Here is a 15839-nt window from a genome sequence, read left to right on the forward strand (position 1 = left end):
ATACACACACACATATATATATATGGTTTAAAATAATGACTCAATCAAATTGAACATCAATAAATCATAAGGTAATAAGATCGATAATAAAATCGAGTGAGTGTCCACTTTGTATAAATTACTTTGACAAGATAAGAATAAGTTAGGATTGTTAGAATTATGAAAAACAATACTATGCATTTTTATTTGATGATAAAATTTTATTTTCACATTTATAACTTTTATAGGTATATTTCATTGTTTAAATGTAGCATGTGATGCCACCTCTGTGGGAAAAATCATGTTAATGGTTAATTAAAGAACCAAAGACAGGGTGTAATGATTTTTCATAAGTTATTAAATTGTTCTAGGCTGTGGATATTAATTGAATATTACCATTGAAGCCTACACTTATTGTGTTGCTATATAATAGGATGATTTACTCCATCATTGAAGTAGTGACTTTAAACAAACAAGTGGATGTAATGTAACAAGTACATACACTGAATTGGATCCGATCAAGGACACCTTATGGAGTGATCATTGTTAATTAAAAGGTTGTTCTATCACAATTTTTCTATTGTCCTCAAACATAAAGGGTTTGTGTTTATTTATTTATTATGCACATAACTTTGACAATGTCAACTGGTGATGCCAATTTTAAAGGCTATATACAGACACGTTGGGTTATGTGTGTAATGAGTAAAATATATAAATGTTCAACAATGAATCCACCAGTCTCTAAAGAAGATAGTATATTCGGTTGATTTTCATATTGAAATTGAACTCAAAACAAAACCGGCCGCTGACATTTTTTCAAAAATGTTTTTCATATATATAATATTGTATATATATATTTAAAGAGTTTTTTAAAGATATTTTGGAGTCCAATAGAAATTATGAAATCAAGAAATTAAGGGTCACATAAGCTAGGGACATGACAGTGATATTTATCCAGTCCTAGTGGGTTGTGGGAATATAGTATGGTGGAAGAACATAGATATAAAATTGTATGAAATGGGACCTCATTTGTAATTCTCTAATTTTCAGGGGTCAATTGCAATGTGTTGATGGATATTATTACAATCTGTAGAAGTTCAGATATTTTGTTGATATGGTTGAGAAAATTAAGAAATAATTTTGAAAGAGTTTCAAGATAAGTCAATACCGTTCAAAAAGTTATTGATAAATCCTACGGCTGAAGATTAGGATCCCTAAGGATCCCACGTCCAATCTCTCTAGGGTTTTAGAAGTCTTAAATAAAATAAGATTTTATAATATCATATTTAGTGGTTGGCCATCAAAACTACTGTGTGATACTGCAGTCTTCTGAAAACTCAATAAAAATAGAGAGAGAGACATGAATACCTTGGGAGGCAACACGCTTGGGTTGCTAAGAGAGGTACGTAATTTTGTTTTATTTAGAATCCATGGTTGTGTGGTACAACGATCTTTAAATGAAAATATAATTTTTGTTTTATATTACTTCCGCAAAAGTTTTCAGTGGTATCAAAGCAAACCACAATTAATCATGGATTCTGAATCGTTATTCATATCAGTATGTGTGCTGAGATTTATTTCCTATATGTCGTGATTGATATATGTGATATGTTAATTGTTTTTTTTTTTTTAATTTATTCGGAGAAGTGGAGAACAATAAAAAATATGTGTCGTGATTGATATATATTGATATGTTGATTGTTTGGTTCCGATTCGTTTTCGTAGTGCTATAATTAATATTCGGAGAAGTCGCATGTCTCTTGCATCTACTCTTGAGTTGTGCGCCGTAGTGCTATTGTTACTTTACAGATTGTCTATTATGGTTTTATATATATGTGATTATTTGTGTAACCCATATTGACATGTTTTAGTGCATTGACTTACCTTTTTTTTTATGTTGAAAAAATCTTGAGTATTGCCGAATTAAGGTATTGAATCTTAATTGGTGGGAGTTGTGTCAGATACATAAAGAATGATATTTAGTGCATTGACTCACTTTACAGTTACAACCCAGTACTGATATATATTAAGTGCTAAATAGGATTATTTTATAGAATAATTCCTATGGCCCTCCATTGTCGGTGAATAAATGTTTTATTAAATTAAAATTTTGTTGAAGCCAAAAGGATAGACTTGATTTTGGTTTAGTAGTTCCTCTTGTTTACTTCTTGGGAAGACAAGTGTGTGTATGACTGGTGGGAGTGTGGCTAAAATAGCAACATAATCATACTAGTACATATATCACACTCAGATAATGGTTTGCACTTATCCAAATAAACATGACCACTAAAATAGTGTAAAACATGTTTGATTTAGAGGCCAAAAGTAAATCAGGAGTCATAGATAAATTAAATAAAATTAGAAACATGAGATGAAATTATGATTAATAGTATCTATTTGCCTTTATATGGTGTGCAAAATATATTTCAAAAGAAATTATTGGAGCATGCAAGGTAAGGATTCCCGATGCCCACTTCAAACTATTTATGAATATGATTGTTATATTCTGTTCTAGGAATCTATGATATTTTGTTCTTGTGGGAGGTACCATTAGTTATTCTAAAACCTGAATATGATGGATATATGTATGTGAAAATATTATTTTATATTATTTTGTAGATTCATTATGACTAATTTTAATCCCTTAGCTAAGATTTTGGATGAAAATCGATTGTCTGGACCAAACTATGTAGATTGGAAAAGGAACCTAATCATTGTTCTCACTGCTGATAAGATAGCTCATGTCCTTAATACTGAGGCACTAGAACTTGCTTTAGTTGATGCCACTGAGGCGCAAAGAGATGCATTTAATAAGTGGCATGAGGCTGATGAAATGGCTAAATGCTATATAATGGCCTCTATGACCAATGTGTTGCAAAAACAATGCCAAGGCCTAATTACAGCACAAGATATGATGCTGCACCTCAAAGAGATGTTTGGAGAACAAAGCAGAAGTGCACGGCAAACTGCTATGAAAAATCTCATGTCCACCAAAATGGTGGAAGGAACTCCAGTTCGGGAACATGTCCTGAAGATGATTTCCTTCATCAATGAACTGGATATGCTTGGTGCATAAATTGATAGTGAGACCCAAGTTGATGCGATCCTAGCATCTTTACCTGATTCTTTTAATCAGTTTATCATGAACTATAACATGAATAAGATGGTAATGACATTGTCAGAGCTGCTCAATATGTTGAAAGCAGCTGAGGATCTCATCAAGAAAGAAAAGCCTACTGTAATGTTGGCTAAAAAATCTAATACTTCTGTTAAGTTGAAGCCTAAGGGTAAGAACTTGAAGAGAAAAGGGTCTCAGTCATTCAATAAGGCTCAATGTGACAAAGTGAATAAGGACACTGAGAAAAAGAAAGCAAAAGGAAATTGTTTCCATTGCGGTAAGCCTGGTCATTGGAAGAGAAACTATCGCCATTATTTGGCTTCTCTGAAGAATGACAAACCTACAGAAGGTATGCCTAATTTGCTCGTTATTGAAACAAATTTAATGGATGGTCCATTTGATTCTTGGTGTGTAGATTCTGGTACAATCTCACACATTTGCAATATGTTGCAGGGGTTCAAGGAGACCTGAAGGCTAAATGAAGGAGAGGTGATCCTAAAGATGGGGACTGGTGCAACTATTGCAGCCACTACCATTGGAACCTTTTATTTAGAATTATCTTCTAGTAGAACTCTTGTCTTAGAAGATTGTTTATATGTGCCAGAAGTGCGAAGAAATTTAGTTTCAATTTCAAAAGTTGGTTGTTCAGGATATTCATTTCTTTTTACTTCTAAACTTGTTGTTAAGTTTAATAATAAATCTGTAACTTCTAGCATTTTACAAGATGGTCTTTATTTTTTGAGTTCTATTGATAATTCTATTAATTGTGTTGAGAATGATATTGCTGCCATTGTGTTATCTCTTAAAAGAAAAAGAGATGTTAATCCTACCTATTTGTGGCACTTAAGGCTTGGTCATATCAATATTGACCGAATCAATAGATTGGTAAGGGATGGGCCATTGAATCTTTTGAAAGTAGAGCCTTATCCAATTTGTGAGCCTTGCTTATAAGGGAAAATGACCAAAAGTCCCTTTACAGGAAAGGGAGCTAGAGCCACTGATGTATTAGGATTAATACACACTGATGTTTGTGATCCTATGAATCACATGGCAAGAGGTGGTTTCTATTACTTTATTACTTTTATTGATGATTACTCTAGGTATGGTTATTTGTACCTAATGAAACATAAATCTGAATCCTTTGAAAAGTTCAAAGAATTTCGTAATGAGGTTGAGAAACAAGCTGGAAAATGCATAAAAGTTCTTCGCTCTGATAGAGGAGAATACCTCTTAGATCAATTTAAGGAATATCTAAAAGAAATGAGATTATTTCTCAATTGACTCCCCCTGCCACACCTCAACATAATGGTACAGCTGAAAGAAGAAATAGAACCTTATTATATATGGTTCGTTCTATGATGAGCATGTCAAAGTTGCCAATTTCATTTTAGGGTTATGCTTTGGAGACTGCTGTTTATTTATTAAGTAGAGTCCCTACCAAATCAGTTCCTAATACCCCATATGAGTTATGGACTGGTAAGAAACCAAGTCTAAATCACTTAAAGATATGGGATTGTCCAGCACATGTTAGAAAGTCCAATATGGATAAACTAGGACTTAGGAGTGATAGATGTTTATTTGTTGGCTATCCCAAGATGTCTACTTGTTTCTATTTTTACAATCCTAGTGAGCAAAAAGTGTTTGTAAGCAGGAATGCTATTTTTCTTGAGGAAGATTATAGTTTAAATGAAAGTAGAGCAAAAATTTCTCTTGATGAACAAACTGATAACCCATTGGCTGAGTTGAATGAGAATAATGAAGAGCAAGTAATAGTGGCTACTGAACCAAGCAAAATACAAGAGACTCGACGTAGTAAAAGGACTATCGGGCCTTCAGTTAGACTCACTTTGTTAAATGAGATTTATCTAATGGAGTCAGAGGAGCATGACAATGATCCTTTTACTTATCAAGAAGCAATGACTAATAAGGACGTTGAGAATTGGAAAAGGGCCATGGAATCAGAGATGGACTAAATGTATACCAACCAAGTCTGGACCTTAGTAAACAAACCATAAGGTATTAAGCCTATTGGTTGTAAATGGGTCTACAAAATGAAGATAGGACCTAATGGTAAGGTGGAGACCTATAAAGCTAGGCTAGTGGCAAAAGTGTATAATCAAAAGGCTGGAATTGATTATGAGGAAATTTTTTCGCCAGTAGCCTTGCTAAAGTCCATAAGGATTCTATTGTCAATTGCTGCACATTATGATTATGAGATATGGCAAATGGATGTTAAAACAGCTTTCTTGAATGGACACATTCAAGAAGAAATTTTTATGGACCAGCCAGTATGTCACGACCCAAATCTGTATTTCAGAGTTTAGAGCATAACCGGCATGTTAATATCAAGTTTATCTCAATATTAACACGAACCAACCTAATCTGAAGGTACATATCAAGAATTGTTTCTTGAATTCCTGCTTATTTTCTTGCATAAAAGCCAATATATAAACAAAAATGATGGCAACCCTGAAATTTCATTTTCTTCGGACTTAAAAAAAATAATCCACCTGTCTGAACTTAAGGTATTCAAGTAAAATTTACGTAGCTAAACGTTTAACAAAACTCTTATTACAAACCTAACCCCAAAGACATACAACTGAGGTTCAAAACAAACTAGAGTACCAAATTACATATGTGCTCAAAGGATCAAGTATATCTTGATTCCTTCTATACAACAAAAGAGCTAACTGTTATACAACAAAACTCTACATTCTAACAAAACGAGAAAACACAGAATCCTTGCCACCTCTCATACTCTCGCTGCTTCCAGGAAGAACCTGTGCACTGAAATATAATAGGGTGAGCTGCGAAGCCCAGTAAGGTTTTAAAACTCCATGGGCCTTTAATAAGAATGCATGTAAAACAAATAGTTTATGGATATGCCAACTTTGATCAAATAGCCTTCATACTATTCATATTGCTCTTAAATAACTTATGAACTTTTCAAATAAAAAATATTTCTTTTTCCTTTCATATAAAAAAATAAAAGGACATGATAAGGAACATACGTATAATTTCGTAACCTTATCTTTAAAACAAAGACTATAAAATGTTTCATCATAAACTTCTTTTCATGAGAGCTTTTAATTTTCATAATGCATTTTAACAAAATCATTCTCTCATGCTCAATAACATAATGTAGCTATTCATAACATATTGGTTAGTCCACCTTTGATAAGTCTGTACAGAGAAGGCCTCATCACATTTGGGTAACCTCGTGTACATGATATTGTCCTCTTTGAGAGGCCTGATGGCACATCTCCTCAAGATTTTATTCCTCCCCGCCGTCCGTACACATTAGGGAGAAGGCCTTATTCAGATTAGAGTTACAGGCAACCCCATTTCCTCTACTTTAAATGGCCTAGAATTACGGGCAACCTCATTTCCTCTACTTTAAATGACTAAACAGATAACATCTTTCCATGGAAAGCCAATAATTAACCCCTATTGGCTGAGTTTAGAACATAACAGTGGAATAACCCGAACGCTATATTTTTCTGATAGCTATACTTTTACATAATTATTTCATAATAGTAACATATCCACTTCATTCTAAAATATTATGTTTGTGACATAGGTACTAGCATTAATATGGAAAATTATTATATACATAAGATTGAACAACTCACGAACATATACTTTACTTAAATTATGCTTATATGTAATATCTCAAATCGACAAGTTTTAATGCATATTAGTTTTCGAAATAAACTTTATACTTATTAAAAGCACATGTCACAAGTCCCTTACCTAAAAACAGAAGGCGCGAGAGATTGTACGCGAGGAGCTCAAGTATCCGTGTTCTCGTTCTCGCCACCTAGACGAAAAGAACCAAAACTTATTATGGACAAACTCTTCCTAATATATAAACTTATACCTAAATCACCACTTAACTCTCAAACTCAAGAAAATCCTAATTCCCATCACATAGAGTTTCCCCAAAACATATAATACAATCATCAAACACATTTTGCAGCCAAACCATAGAAAAACCAATCCATAAAATTTAAATATGCTTCAAACACACCAAAGGATGAGTGTATAAAATTATAGCTCAAAACATACACCCTAACTTGAGAATTAAATCCACAAAGTTAGGTGTAGCATATATTGTTCACTGCTCATTACAGCCACGTATGCTCCATTTGTAAAATACAAACGGGCTGTCTACACACCTCCAATTGTCATGAAATTTTACAGGAGTACTCCCCTGTATGTCTAGTATAAATCATAAAAATTTCGGAGTCAAAGCATTAACCCATGATTTACTAAAAATCACAAAAGACAGTAAACTCAAATCTGTCCTGACAGAATTTCTTGCAACTTTCAAATTAAACCACTAATTTTATGTTCATCCAAATACTGTGAAACCACTTCTATAACAACCATATGTGTCTTGGAATTCAAAAAAAACTATTCCTTGCATCCTAACTCACAAAATACAATTTAATACAGAATTTTCTTGTAGTAAACATCAAATCTGTCACAGAGTCAGCTTCAGTACATATTCTTACAAAATCATCAACAAATAGCAATAGGTCTTAATTTCATTTGGATATTTTTATACCTATAGTATACATATTAGAATACCCTAATAAGCATTCAATAGACCACAATATCATCAATATTTCAAGTAACTAAAACAGAATCACCAATTCAACTTCCAGAAACAGAGTAGAGAACAAAGAGGGAAAATAAACAAACAAATTTTACTATCCAAATACACAAAATCAGATGAGGTTTAACTTACTTACCCACACACTTTGAAGATAAAATCTTAGGGTTAATTGTCTAATTTCTTCTTCAAAGAAACTAGAATTTTTGGTGAGAAAGGGAGGGAGAGATGTTGCCGTGTAAGGAAGGAAGAAGAAAGAAGTACAAAGAAAGGGGAAATAGAGAAAGAAGAAAAGCAGCTGCTGGACTTCAGAAGCAGCCAAGAAAATCAGAAAAGTAAGAAGACTTTTGGGGCTTGGGTACGTGTATGGCTAGGGAGAAACAAATATCACAAACACCTTTTCCAATTTTTCTTGCATTCACACACACACATATAAATATATATATATATATATATATATATTTATATATAAACTTTGCATTCACACTTACTTTTTTTTTTTTCTTTGCATTCACACCTATCTACAAAGAATAAATAACACATTACCCACACACACAAATATATATCCTTAATTTTATAAAGTTATATCCAACACATTAAAATGGCATGCATGTTCTATAATATCACAAAATCAAAGTTTCATGCACTTAAAAGTAATTAAAATAATGACATGCATATAAACTCATAAAATTAATTAGGCAATTAGGTTGGGGTGTTACACAGTAGGTTTCATATCTCATGGTCAAGAATAAAAAATGTGCAAGTTGATGAGATCTATATACGGCCTAAAGCAAGCATCACGCAGTTGGAACATCCGTTTTGATGAGGCAATCAAATCATTTGGTTTCTCACAAAATATGGATGAACCTTGTGTTTACAAAAAGGTTAGTGGGAGCACTATTACATTTTTAGTTCTTTATGTAAATAACATACTACTCATTGGCAATGATGTAGGAGCAATGTCATCTATAAAAGTATGGTTATCAAGTCACTTTGCAATGAAAGATCTTGGTGAAGCGTCCTATATACTCGAAATCAAATTGTTTAGAGACCGAAAGAAAAGGTTATTGGGACTTTCACAAGTCAATTATATTGATAAGATATTGGCTAGGTTTAGCATGCAAGATTCCAAGAAAGGGTTTTCACCTTTTAGACATGGAGTTCATCTCTCTAATCAAATGTGTCCTAAAACACAAGAAGAGAGAGAGAAAATGAGAAATTGTCCTTATGTTCCGGCTGTAGGAAGTCTCATGTACGCAATGCTTTGCACTAGGCCAGACATTTGTTATGCAGTGAGCATTGTGAGTAGATATCAATCCAATCCAGGTTCTGAGCATTGGACAGCAGTGAAACATATCCTCAAATATTTAAATATGACCAAACATTATTTCTTGGTGTTTGATGGTGAGGATTTAACTGTCCAAGGGTATACAGATTCTGATTTTCAATCTGATATTGATGATAGAAAATCAATTTATGGATTTGTGTTCACTCTTGGTAAGGGAGCAATAAGTTGGAGAAGTTGCAAGCAAGATACTACTACAGACTCTACTACAGAAGTAGAGTATATAGCTGCATGTGAAGTTGCAAAGGAAACTGTGTGGATTCGCCAGTTCATTCAAGAACTTGAAGTTATTTCTTCTATTGAGTCACCCATTACTATCTATTATGACAATAGTGGGGCTGTTGCAAATGCAGTAGAACCAAGGGCTCATCAAAGGACAAAATATATTGCACGTAAATATCACTTGATACGTGATATTATACAAAGAGGTGATGTAGCAATAACAAAGATTGCCTCTGCCAATAATGTTGCAGATCCACTCACAAAGGCATTGTCTCAAAAGGTGTTTGAGAAACATTTGGAAGCAATGGATATTAAATACATGTATGATTGGTTTTGAGTGCAAGTGGGAGATTGTTAGAATTATGTGCCCTCAAAAACAATACTATGCATTTTTATTTGATGATAAAATTTTATTTTCACATTTATAATTTTTATAGGTATATTTCATTGTTTAAATGTTGCATGTGATGTCACCTCTGTGGGAAAAATCATGTAAATGGTTAATTAAAGAACCAAAGATAAGGAGTAATGATTTTTCATAAATTATTAAATTGTTCTAGACTGTGGATATTAATTGAATATTACCACTGCAGCCTACACTTGTTGTGCTGCTATATGATAGAATGATTTACTCCATCATTGAAGTAGTGACTTTAAGCAAACAAGTGGGTGTAATGTAACAAGTACATACACTGAATTGGATCCGATCAAGGACACCTTATGGAGTGATCATTGTTAATTAAAAGGTTGTTCTATCACAATTTTTCTATTGTCTTCAAACATGAAGGGTTTGTGTATATTTATTTATTTATTATGCACATAACTTTGACAATGTCAACTGGTGATGCCAATTTTAAAGGCTATATACAAACACGTTGGGTTATGTGTGTAATGAGTAAAATATATAAATGCTCAACAATGAATCCACCAGTCTCTAAAGAAGATAGTATATTCAGTTGATTTTCATATTGAAGTTGGACTTAAAACAAAACCGACCGGTGACATTTTTTCAAAAATGTTTTTCATATATATAATATTGTATATATATATATATATTTAAAGAGTTTTTTAAAGATATTTTGGAGTCCAATAGAAATTATGAAATCAAGAAATTAATGGTCATATAAGCTAGGGACATGACAGTGATATTTATCCAGTCTTAGTTACTTGTGCGAATATAATATGATGGAAGGACATAGATATAAAATTGTATGAAATGGGACCTCATTTGTAATTCTCTAATCTTTAGGGGTCAATTGCAATGTGTTGATGGACATTATTGCAATCTGTAGAAGTTCAGATATTTTCTTCATATGGTTGAGAAAATTAAGAAATAATTTTGAAAGAGTTTCAAGATAAGTCAATAACGTTCAAAAAGTTATTGATAAATCCTACGGCTGAATATTAGGATCCCTAAGGATCCCACATCCAATCTCTCTCTAGGGTTTTAGAAGTCTTAAATAAAATTAGATTTTATAATATCATATTTAGTGGTTGGTCATCAAAACTATTGTGTGATACTGCAGTCTTCTGAAAACTCAAAAGAAATAGAGAGAGAGACGTGAATACCTAGGGAGGCAACACGCTTGGGTTGCTAAGAGAGGTACGCAATTTTATTTTATTTAGAATTCATGGTTGTGTGGTACAACGATCTTTAAATGAAAATAAAATTTTTGTTTTATATTGCTTCCGCAAAAGTTTTCAAGGATTTCAAAATGATATTGTGGGGCCAGAGAATTTATGACCCTGGCCCACTATACATTAGGGCCTAAGGCCCTCGCCGAAGAGAGACGTTGCCGAGGACGTGCAACGAAAGTCCAAATGGCCTAGAAATGTAGCAGAGGACGATCCTGTCCTCGGCATCTCAAAACCTAGAAGGGAAGAACGACATGCCATCGAAGGCAGCCCCCAAAGCGCTCCCAGAAGAAAAGACGAGTACAATAGAACTCGCACGGGGGTACAGTGTGGGAGCGGTTCAAGGAAAAGCTGTCACCCTCGCATTGAATGCGCCAACAAACGTCCTAGCCACATTCATAGGAAAAGACCCCTGAACAGTGTGGCTTCGATTATTGCAACTAACAGAAAGTGGGGGAAGGCGGCTGATGGGACAAGCACTCGAGTAGTTACCTACCTGATCAACAGATGGAAGATCAGGATCAACTGAGAGGGCTATATAATGTAAGAATTCATCCACGGGAGAGAGGGGGGGGGGGGAAACAAGAGCATTATGTATCGTCTCTTGGACCATTGTAACCAAGTGTAAAAGGAATAATAAGAACATTAAGCTCCTCGGACGAGGTCCAATGACCGGAGCCACTCAGGCTGTGCCAGAGAGAAAGTCTTCTTTGACAAGCTCAGCTCACCTCTGTGCAATCATCATGAACACCATGACTAACTACTATCTGATAACCAAGGCCTAGCCTTTTAGCTCACTCTCTACAAATTTTATTGTTTAGGTCTTTAAAGTTCGAACCCAATACTCCAATTTGGGGTCGCTACAAATTGAGTCCTTACAGATATGCATGGACACAAGTGATACTTTAAAAAAAATGTACACAAAGGATAAGAAAGTTGAAATAAATGAACATTATACTCCACACAAAAAAAAAAAAAAAATTCATATACAATATACACATGTATTATTTTTGTATAAAATGACTAACAATATTTTTGTTTGTATATAATATTTACAAACAAAATCCGGTGGAATGACTATGCCTTACTTCGAATGTTGTTCAAAATGTGGTCTATAGAGGATATAAGCAAGATTATGAGAATTGAAGCACTTAGAGTTAAGACGAAGGATCACACTCCACACACACACACACACACACACACACACATATATATATATATATATATATATGTATGTATGTATAATAATAGGTGAAGTTGAGAAAAACTCAAATTAAAATTATAAATTAGAGTTCCAATTTTGCGTCATGTGTCTAAAATTATGTATTTTTTAAAGAGTTTTATTTCTTAATTTAAATCAAATATGGAACTATATCATAAATATTCATCATAATGAGTTATTTAGTACTCTGGGGTTCAGAAATTTATATAAGGTAATAGTGCCATGTGTCATACCCATAGCCGAGGAGGCCATTACAACGCCGAGGAGGCCATTACTACATCGAGGAGTCCATGCACACGGATGGTAAAATTAGAGGGGGGCCATACTGGGGAGGAAGAGCTTCAGAAAAGGGGTTAGCGCTAACGTGATTGGAGGGATGGAAGCTGCCACCACATTTATTACACCTCACCAAACTCCCTGGCCGCATTTATGTGGAGAAGACTCCTAAACAATTCTGTCTTGGTTGCCACAACTCACAGAAGACTGGGGAAGGCGTTTGATAGGACAAGCATTCGAGTAGTGGCCTGCATAATCAACAAATGGAGGGTCAGGATCAGCCAAAAGATAATATATAATGTGAGGGATCCTCTAGGGATGGGGATTAGGAAATTTGTAGAGAAAACACTGTAGCAACAAAAACTGAAATTATATCCAAGTTTAAAATAAATATACTTAGGACCACTCTCCTTGGATTTTGCCGAGAAAGGTTTTCTTTGCACAGAGTTTGTTTTTCTTTACTTTCTTACTATTTTTAATCCACTATGCACGTTGTTCGATCCATTGAAACCTAGTCTTTAAGCCCACTCTCTACAAATTCATTGTGTTGGGCTCTTTGGGCTTGAATCCTTCCACCTTTTGGGCTTAGGATCCAAACCCTGCCCCTACAAGTACATTTCCAAAAAGTCTAGAATAAATGAATCGTAAAAAAAAAAAAAAAAAAAATTCAAAATAATAATAATAATAAAACATGGACAATTTACATTTTATACCTAATCATATCCTTTCAATTTTTTTTAAAGAGTTAACAAAATATAAAAATGACTATCAATAGTATTTAAATTATATATATAAGAATTATATTATGCATTTTATTATATATTTTTAAGTGTATCCATACATATGCATGAGGTTATAAGCTAGTTTAATAGAAAGGTCATGTTCAATATCAAAAGTTACTAGACTTTTAGTTGTCATTTCCTTCACCAAGTCTCTATCACCATCCATACAAGAAAATATATACAAAGTCACTTATGCAAAACCCAATGAATGAATACCACGTGATTCAATTTTATACAAAATTTTCATAAGTTGGCGCACAAATTTCTCACTTGTTATTTGCTAATTAGGTTGTTGTGTGGGTGAATGGCTTGGAAAAACTGTTATAGGAGATACTTTCTCCACTCGTATGGATTTTTTTCACTTAAAATAGCAATAACTCAACCACAAAAATCATACCAATAGTCTAAAACCATTAGATTAATTTCCATTAAATGAAGCACCACCAAAATTCACTCTCCAACAAACGTAATTGATGTGCGTTGAGATTAGAAGGAGGGTTTATATAGTAATGCACATTAATAAATTCTAAAGCATAGTCCATTGCCTTTTGGGCAAAGCAATGTATAAGATAATATTCCCATACCTAGTATGGCATTATGACAACCCACAACTGTTACGAATCTTAATTTGCTGTAATATCTTAGGGGGTATTTGGTACATGCATTTAAAAACTGAAAATTATTATTTGAAAACATGTGTGAAAATACGCGTGGGTGAAAAAGTGTGTGGAAATACGTGTAATGTTGTTTAAAAACTAAAAATTGTTGTTTGAAAAGATGTACCAAACACCCCCTTAATATCCTAATAATTATTGTAGTTTCATCCCTTCAATTAGTAGTTAGTTACCCATGTTGGGATTTTGATAGAATTAGTTAGAACTCTTGGCACACGTGACACATTGACCACATAGATTAATTGGTGAGAGTACGTGCTTAATCACTAAGCCAATAGGGTTGAGCCATGTGTGGCCTATAGGAAGAGAGCTTAAGGGTGTGTTTGGTTGGGGTGAAAACAGGGAGGGGAAAATAGGGTGAAAAATGCTGTTTTCCACTGTTTGGTTGGGGAAGGAAAATAAGAGAGACAGAAAATAGGGGAGAAAGTTTTCTCCCCTGGGCCCACTTTTTTAATCCTCCCAAATCGGGAGGAAAATGTGGAGAGAAAAGTGTTGTGAGAGCACTTTTACATAGATGCCCTCACCTACCCCTCATTCATGACCTGATGACTTTCTCTCCTCATCCTTATCACTTCTGCCTCTTCTCATCCTTACCTCCACAGCACACCAACGTCCAGGTTCTCCACTTTTTTTTTTTTTTTTTCAACGTGACTTGATCAAGTTGATACAAAATCTTTTGCCCAATTAAATTTATATGTACACTATTGTAATTTTTACATTATAATAATAAAAAAAATAATAAAAATTTATATGTATGATGTTGTAAATTTTATATTATTTAATGAGTACAAATAAATATATTTCTTACATATTATGTAACAAGGTTATAATAGTCAATTTATATAAATTACATTTTCCAACCTTTCCTTTTTCTCTCCAACCAAACAAAAGAGTTTTCCACTCCCCTATTTTTCCACCCCTCCAACCAAATACGCAAGAGGGAAAACCAAATATTTTCTATCCTCCCACTTTTCCATCCTCCTACAATTTTTCTTCCTCTCACTTTTCTACTCCTTCAACCAAACGGACCCTAAGTTTTATAAATAAATGGTGCTTGTAGCCATTTGATGTTTCTTGAAGAATAAACTGACTCCTTACTTAGCTCATTTCCTTTTATATCTTAATATTTATCTATAAATGGTGACTATTGACTACCTCAAATTAAGTCTATTCACATACAATTTCCATCCACTTCTATACACTTCCCCAAGCAATTGTGCACAATGTCTCCTCTGTTTCATTTGTAGTATACGTGTAGAATATGTAAGCTCCACTCCTAAACACATAGCAACCACTTTTTTCCCATTTTTTGGAGAAAAATAACAACTTATTGTAGAAAACTAGCATGCCAATTCTTTGAGGCATAGGTGCAAGCACAACATACATGGTAATAGTCAACAACTATCTCTTGTTGCATTTATAAGAAAATCTTGATAAAATATTTTTGTTAAAACAATTTACATTTTGTAGGAAGAATGTCTTGCCACATATTTCACATGAATACATAAACTTGTTTGGCAATCTTCATATTCCAAAATATTTTCCAAAGTTGTCAATTTTCATCCATATTGGACAATCGACCATGAGAATCATCATGAAACTAGGATCATATTATAAAATATACATTATTAAATGAGTATTATCTCGTTTTGGTACTATGCCAAATTAAAATGCCATAATCACAAAATACACAAGGGAACGCCCTTGATAATTACAACCACATGAGGTTTAAAAAAAAAAAAAAAAGCCTAGGTCAATGAGGCCTCCCCCTAAATCCCAATCAATGGTTAAAATTATCATCACTTGACTTACATACTAACATTGTGTTTGAAAGTATCCTACATGAGAAAACAACTTTGTGTGGAGTTGGCATAGGATACCTACTATCATATTAAATACAAATCATTGCATGATTACCCACTCCTCAACCCCAATCTTTTTCATAATAATCAATAGTATTTACATGAA

The 15839-nt window shown here is 33.6% G+C and overlaps 2 protein-coding genes and 1 long non-coding RNA gene across 3 annotated transcripts; 2 read left to right on the forward strand and 1 right to left on the reverse strand.

Moving 5' to 3' along the window:
• Nucleotides 1–2605: 2605 nt before the first annotated feature.
• Nucleotides 2606–3055, forward strand: LOC126696342 (uncharacterized). The gene has a single exon (XM_050393124.1). It carries the CDS (start codon nt 2606–2608, stop codon nt 3053–3055), a length of 450 nt encoding a protein of 149 aa, XP_050249081.1.
• An 87-nt stretch (nt 3056–3142) lies between these two features.
• Nucleotides 3143–3579, forward strand: LOC126696413 (uncharacterized). Its single transcript, XM_050393186.1, has 2 exons — nt 3143–3446; nt 3551–3579. The coding sequence occupies exons 1-2, from the start codon at nt 3143–3145 to the stop codon at nt 3577–3579; spliced, it is 333 nt and encodes a 110-aa protein (XP_050249143.1).
• Nucleotides 3580–5555: 1976 nt separating this feature from the next.
• Nucleotides 5556–8101, reverse strand: LOC126728171 (uncharacterized). Its single transcript, XR_007656402.1, has 3 exons — nt 7855–8101; nt 6851–6917; nt 5556–5884 (listed from the first exon to the last, which is right to left on the reverse strand). It is a non-coding gene; the product is annotated as an uncharacterized LOC126728171 (long non-coding RNA).
• Between the last annotated feature and the right edge of the window lie 7738 nt (nt 8102–15839).

This window comes from Quercus robur, chromosome 1, assembly GCF_932294415.1.
Source record: "Quercus robur chromosome 1, dhQueRobu3.1, whole genome shotgun sequence".
In the NCBI taxonomy this organism is placed as follows: domain Eukaryota; kingdom Viridiplantae; phylum Streptophyta; class Magnoliopsida; order Fagales; family Fagaceae; genus Quercus; species Quercus robur.

Excerpts from the sequence above, each read along its gene's own strand:
- LOC126696342 (XM_050393124.1), top strand. The coding sequence starts at position 2,606 with ATGACTAATTTTAATCCCTTAGCTAAGATTTTGGATGAAAATCGATTG.
- LOC126696413 (XM_050393186.1), top strand. The coding sequence starts at position 3,143 with ATGGTAATGACATTGTCAGAGCTGCTCAATATGTTGAAAGCAGCTGAG. Across the intron at positions 3,447-3,550 it reads GAATGACAAACCTACAGAAG|GGGTTCAAGGAGACCTGAAG; the intron begins GTATGCCTAATT and ends AATATGTTGCAG.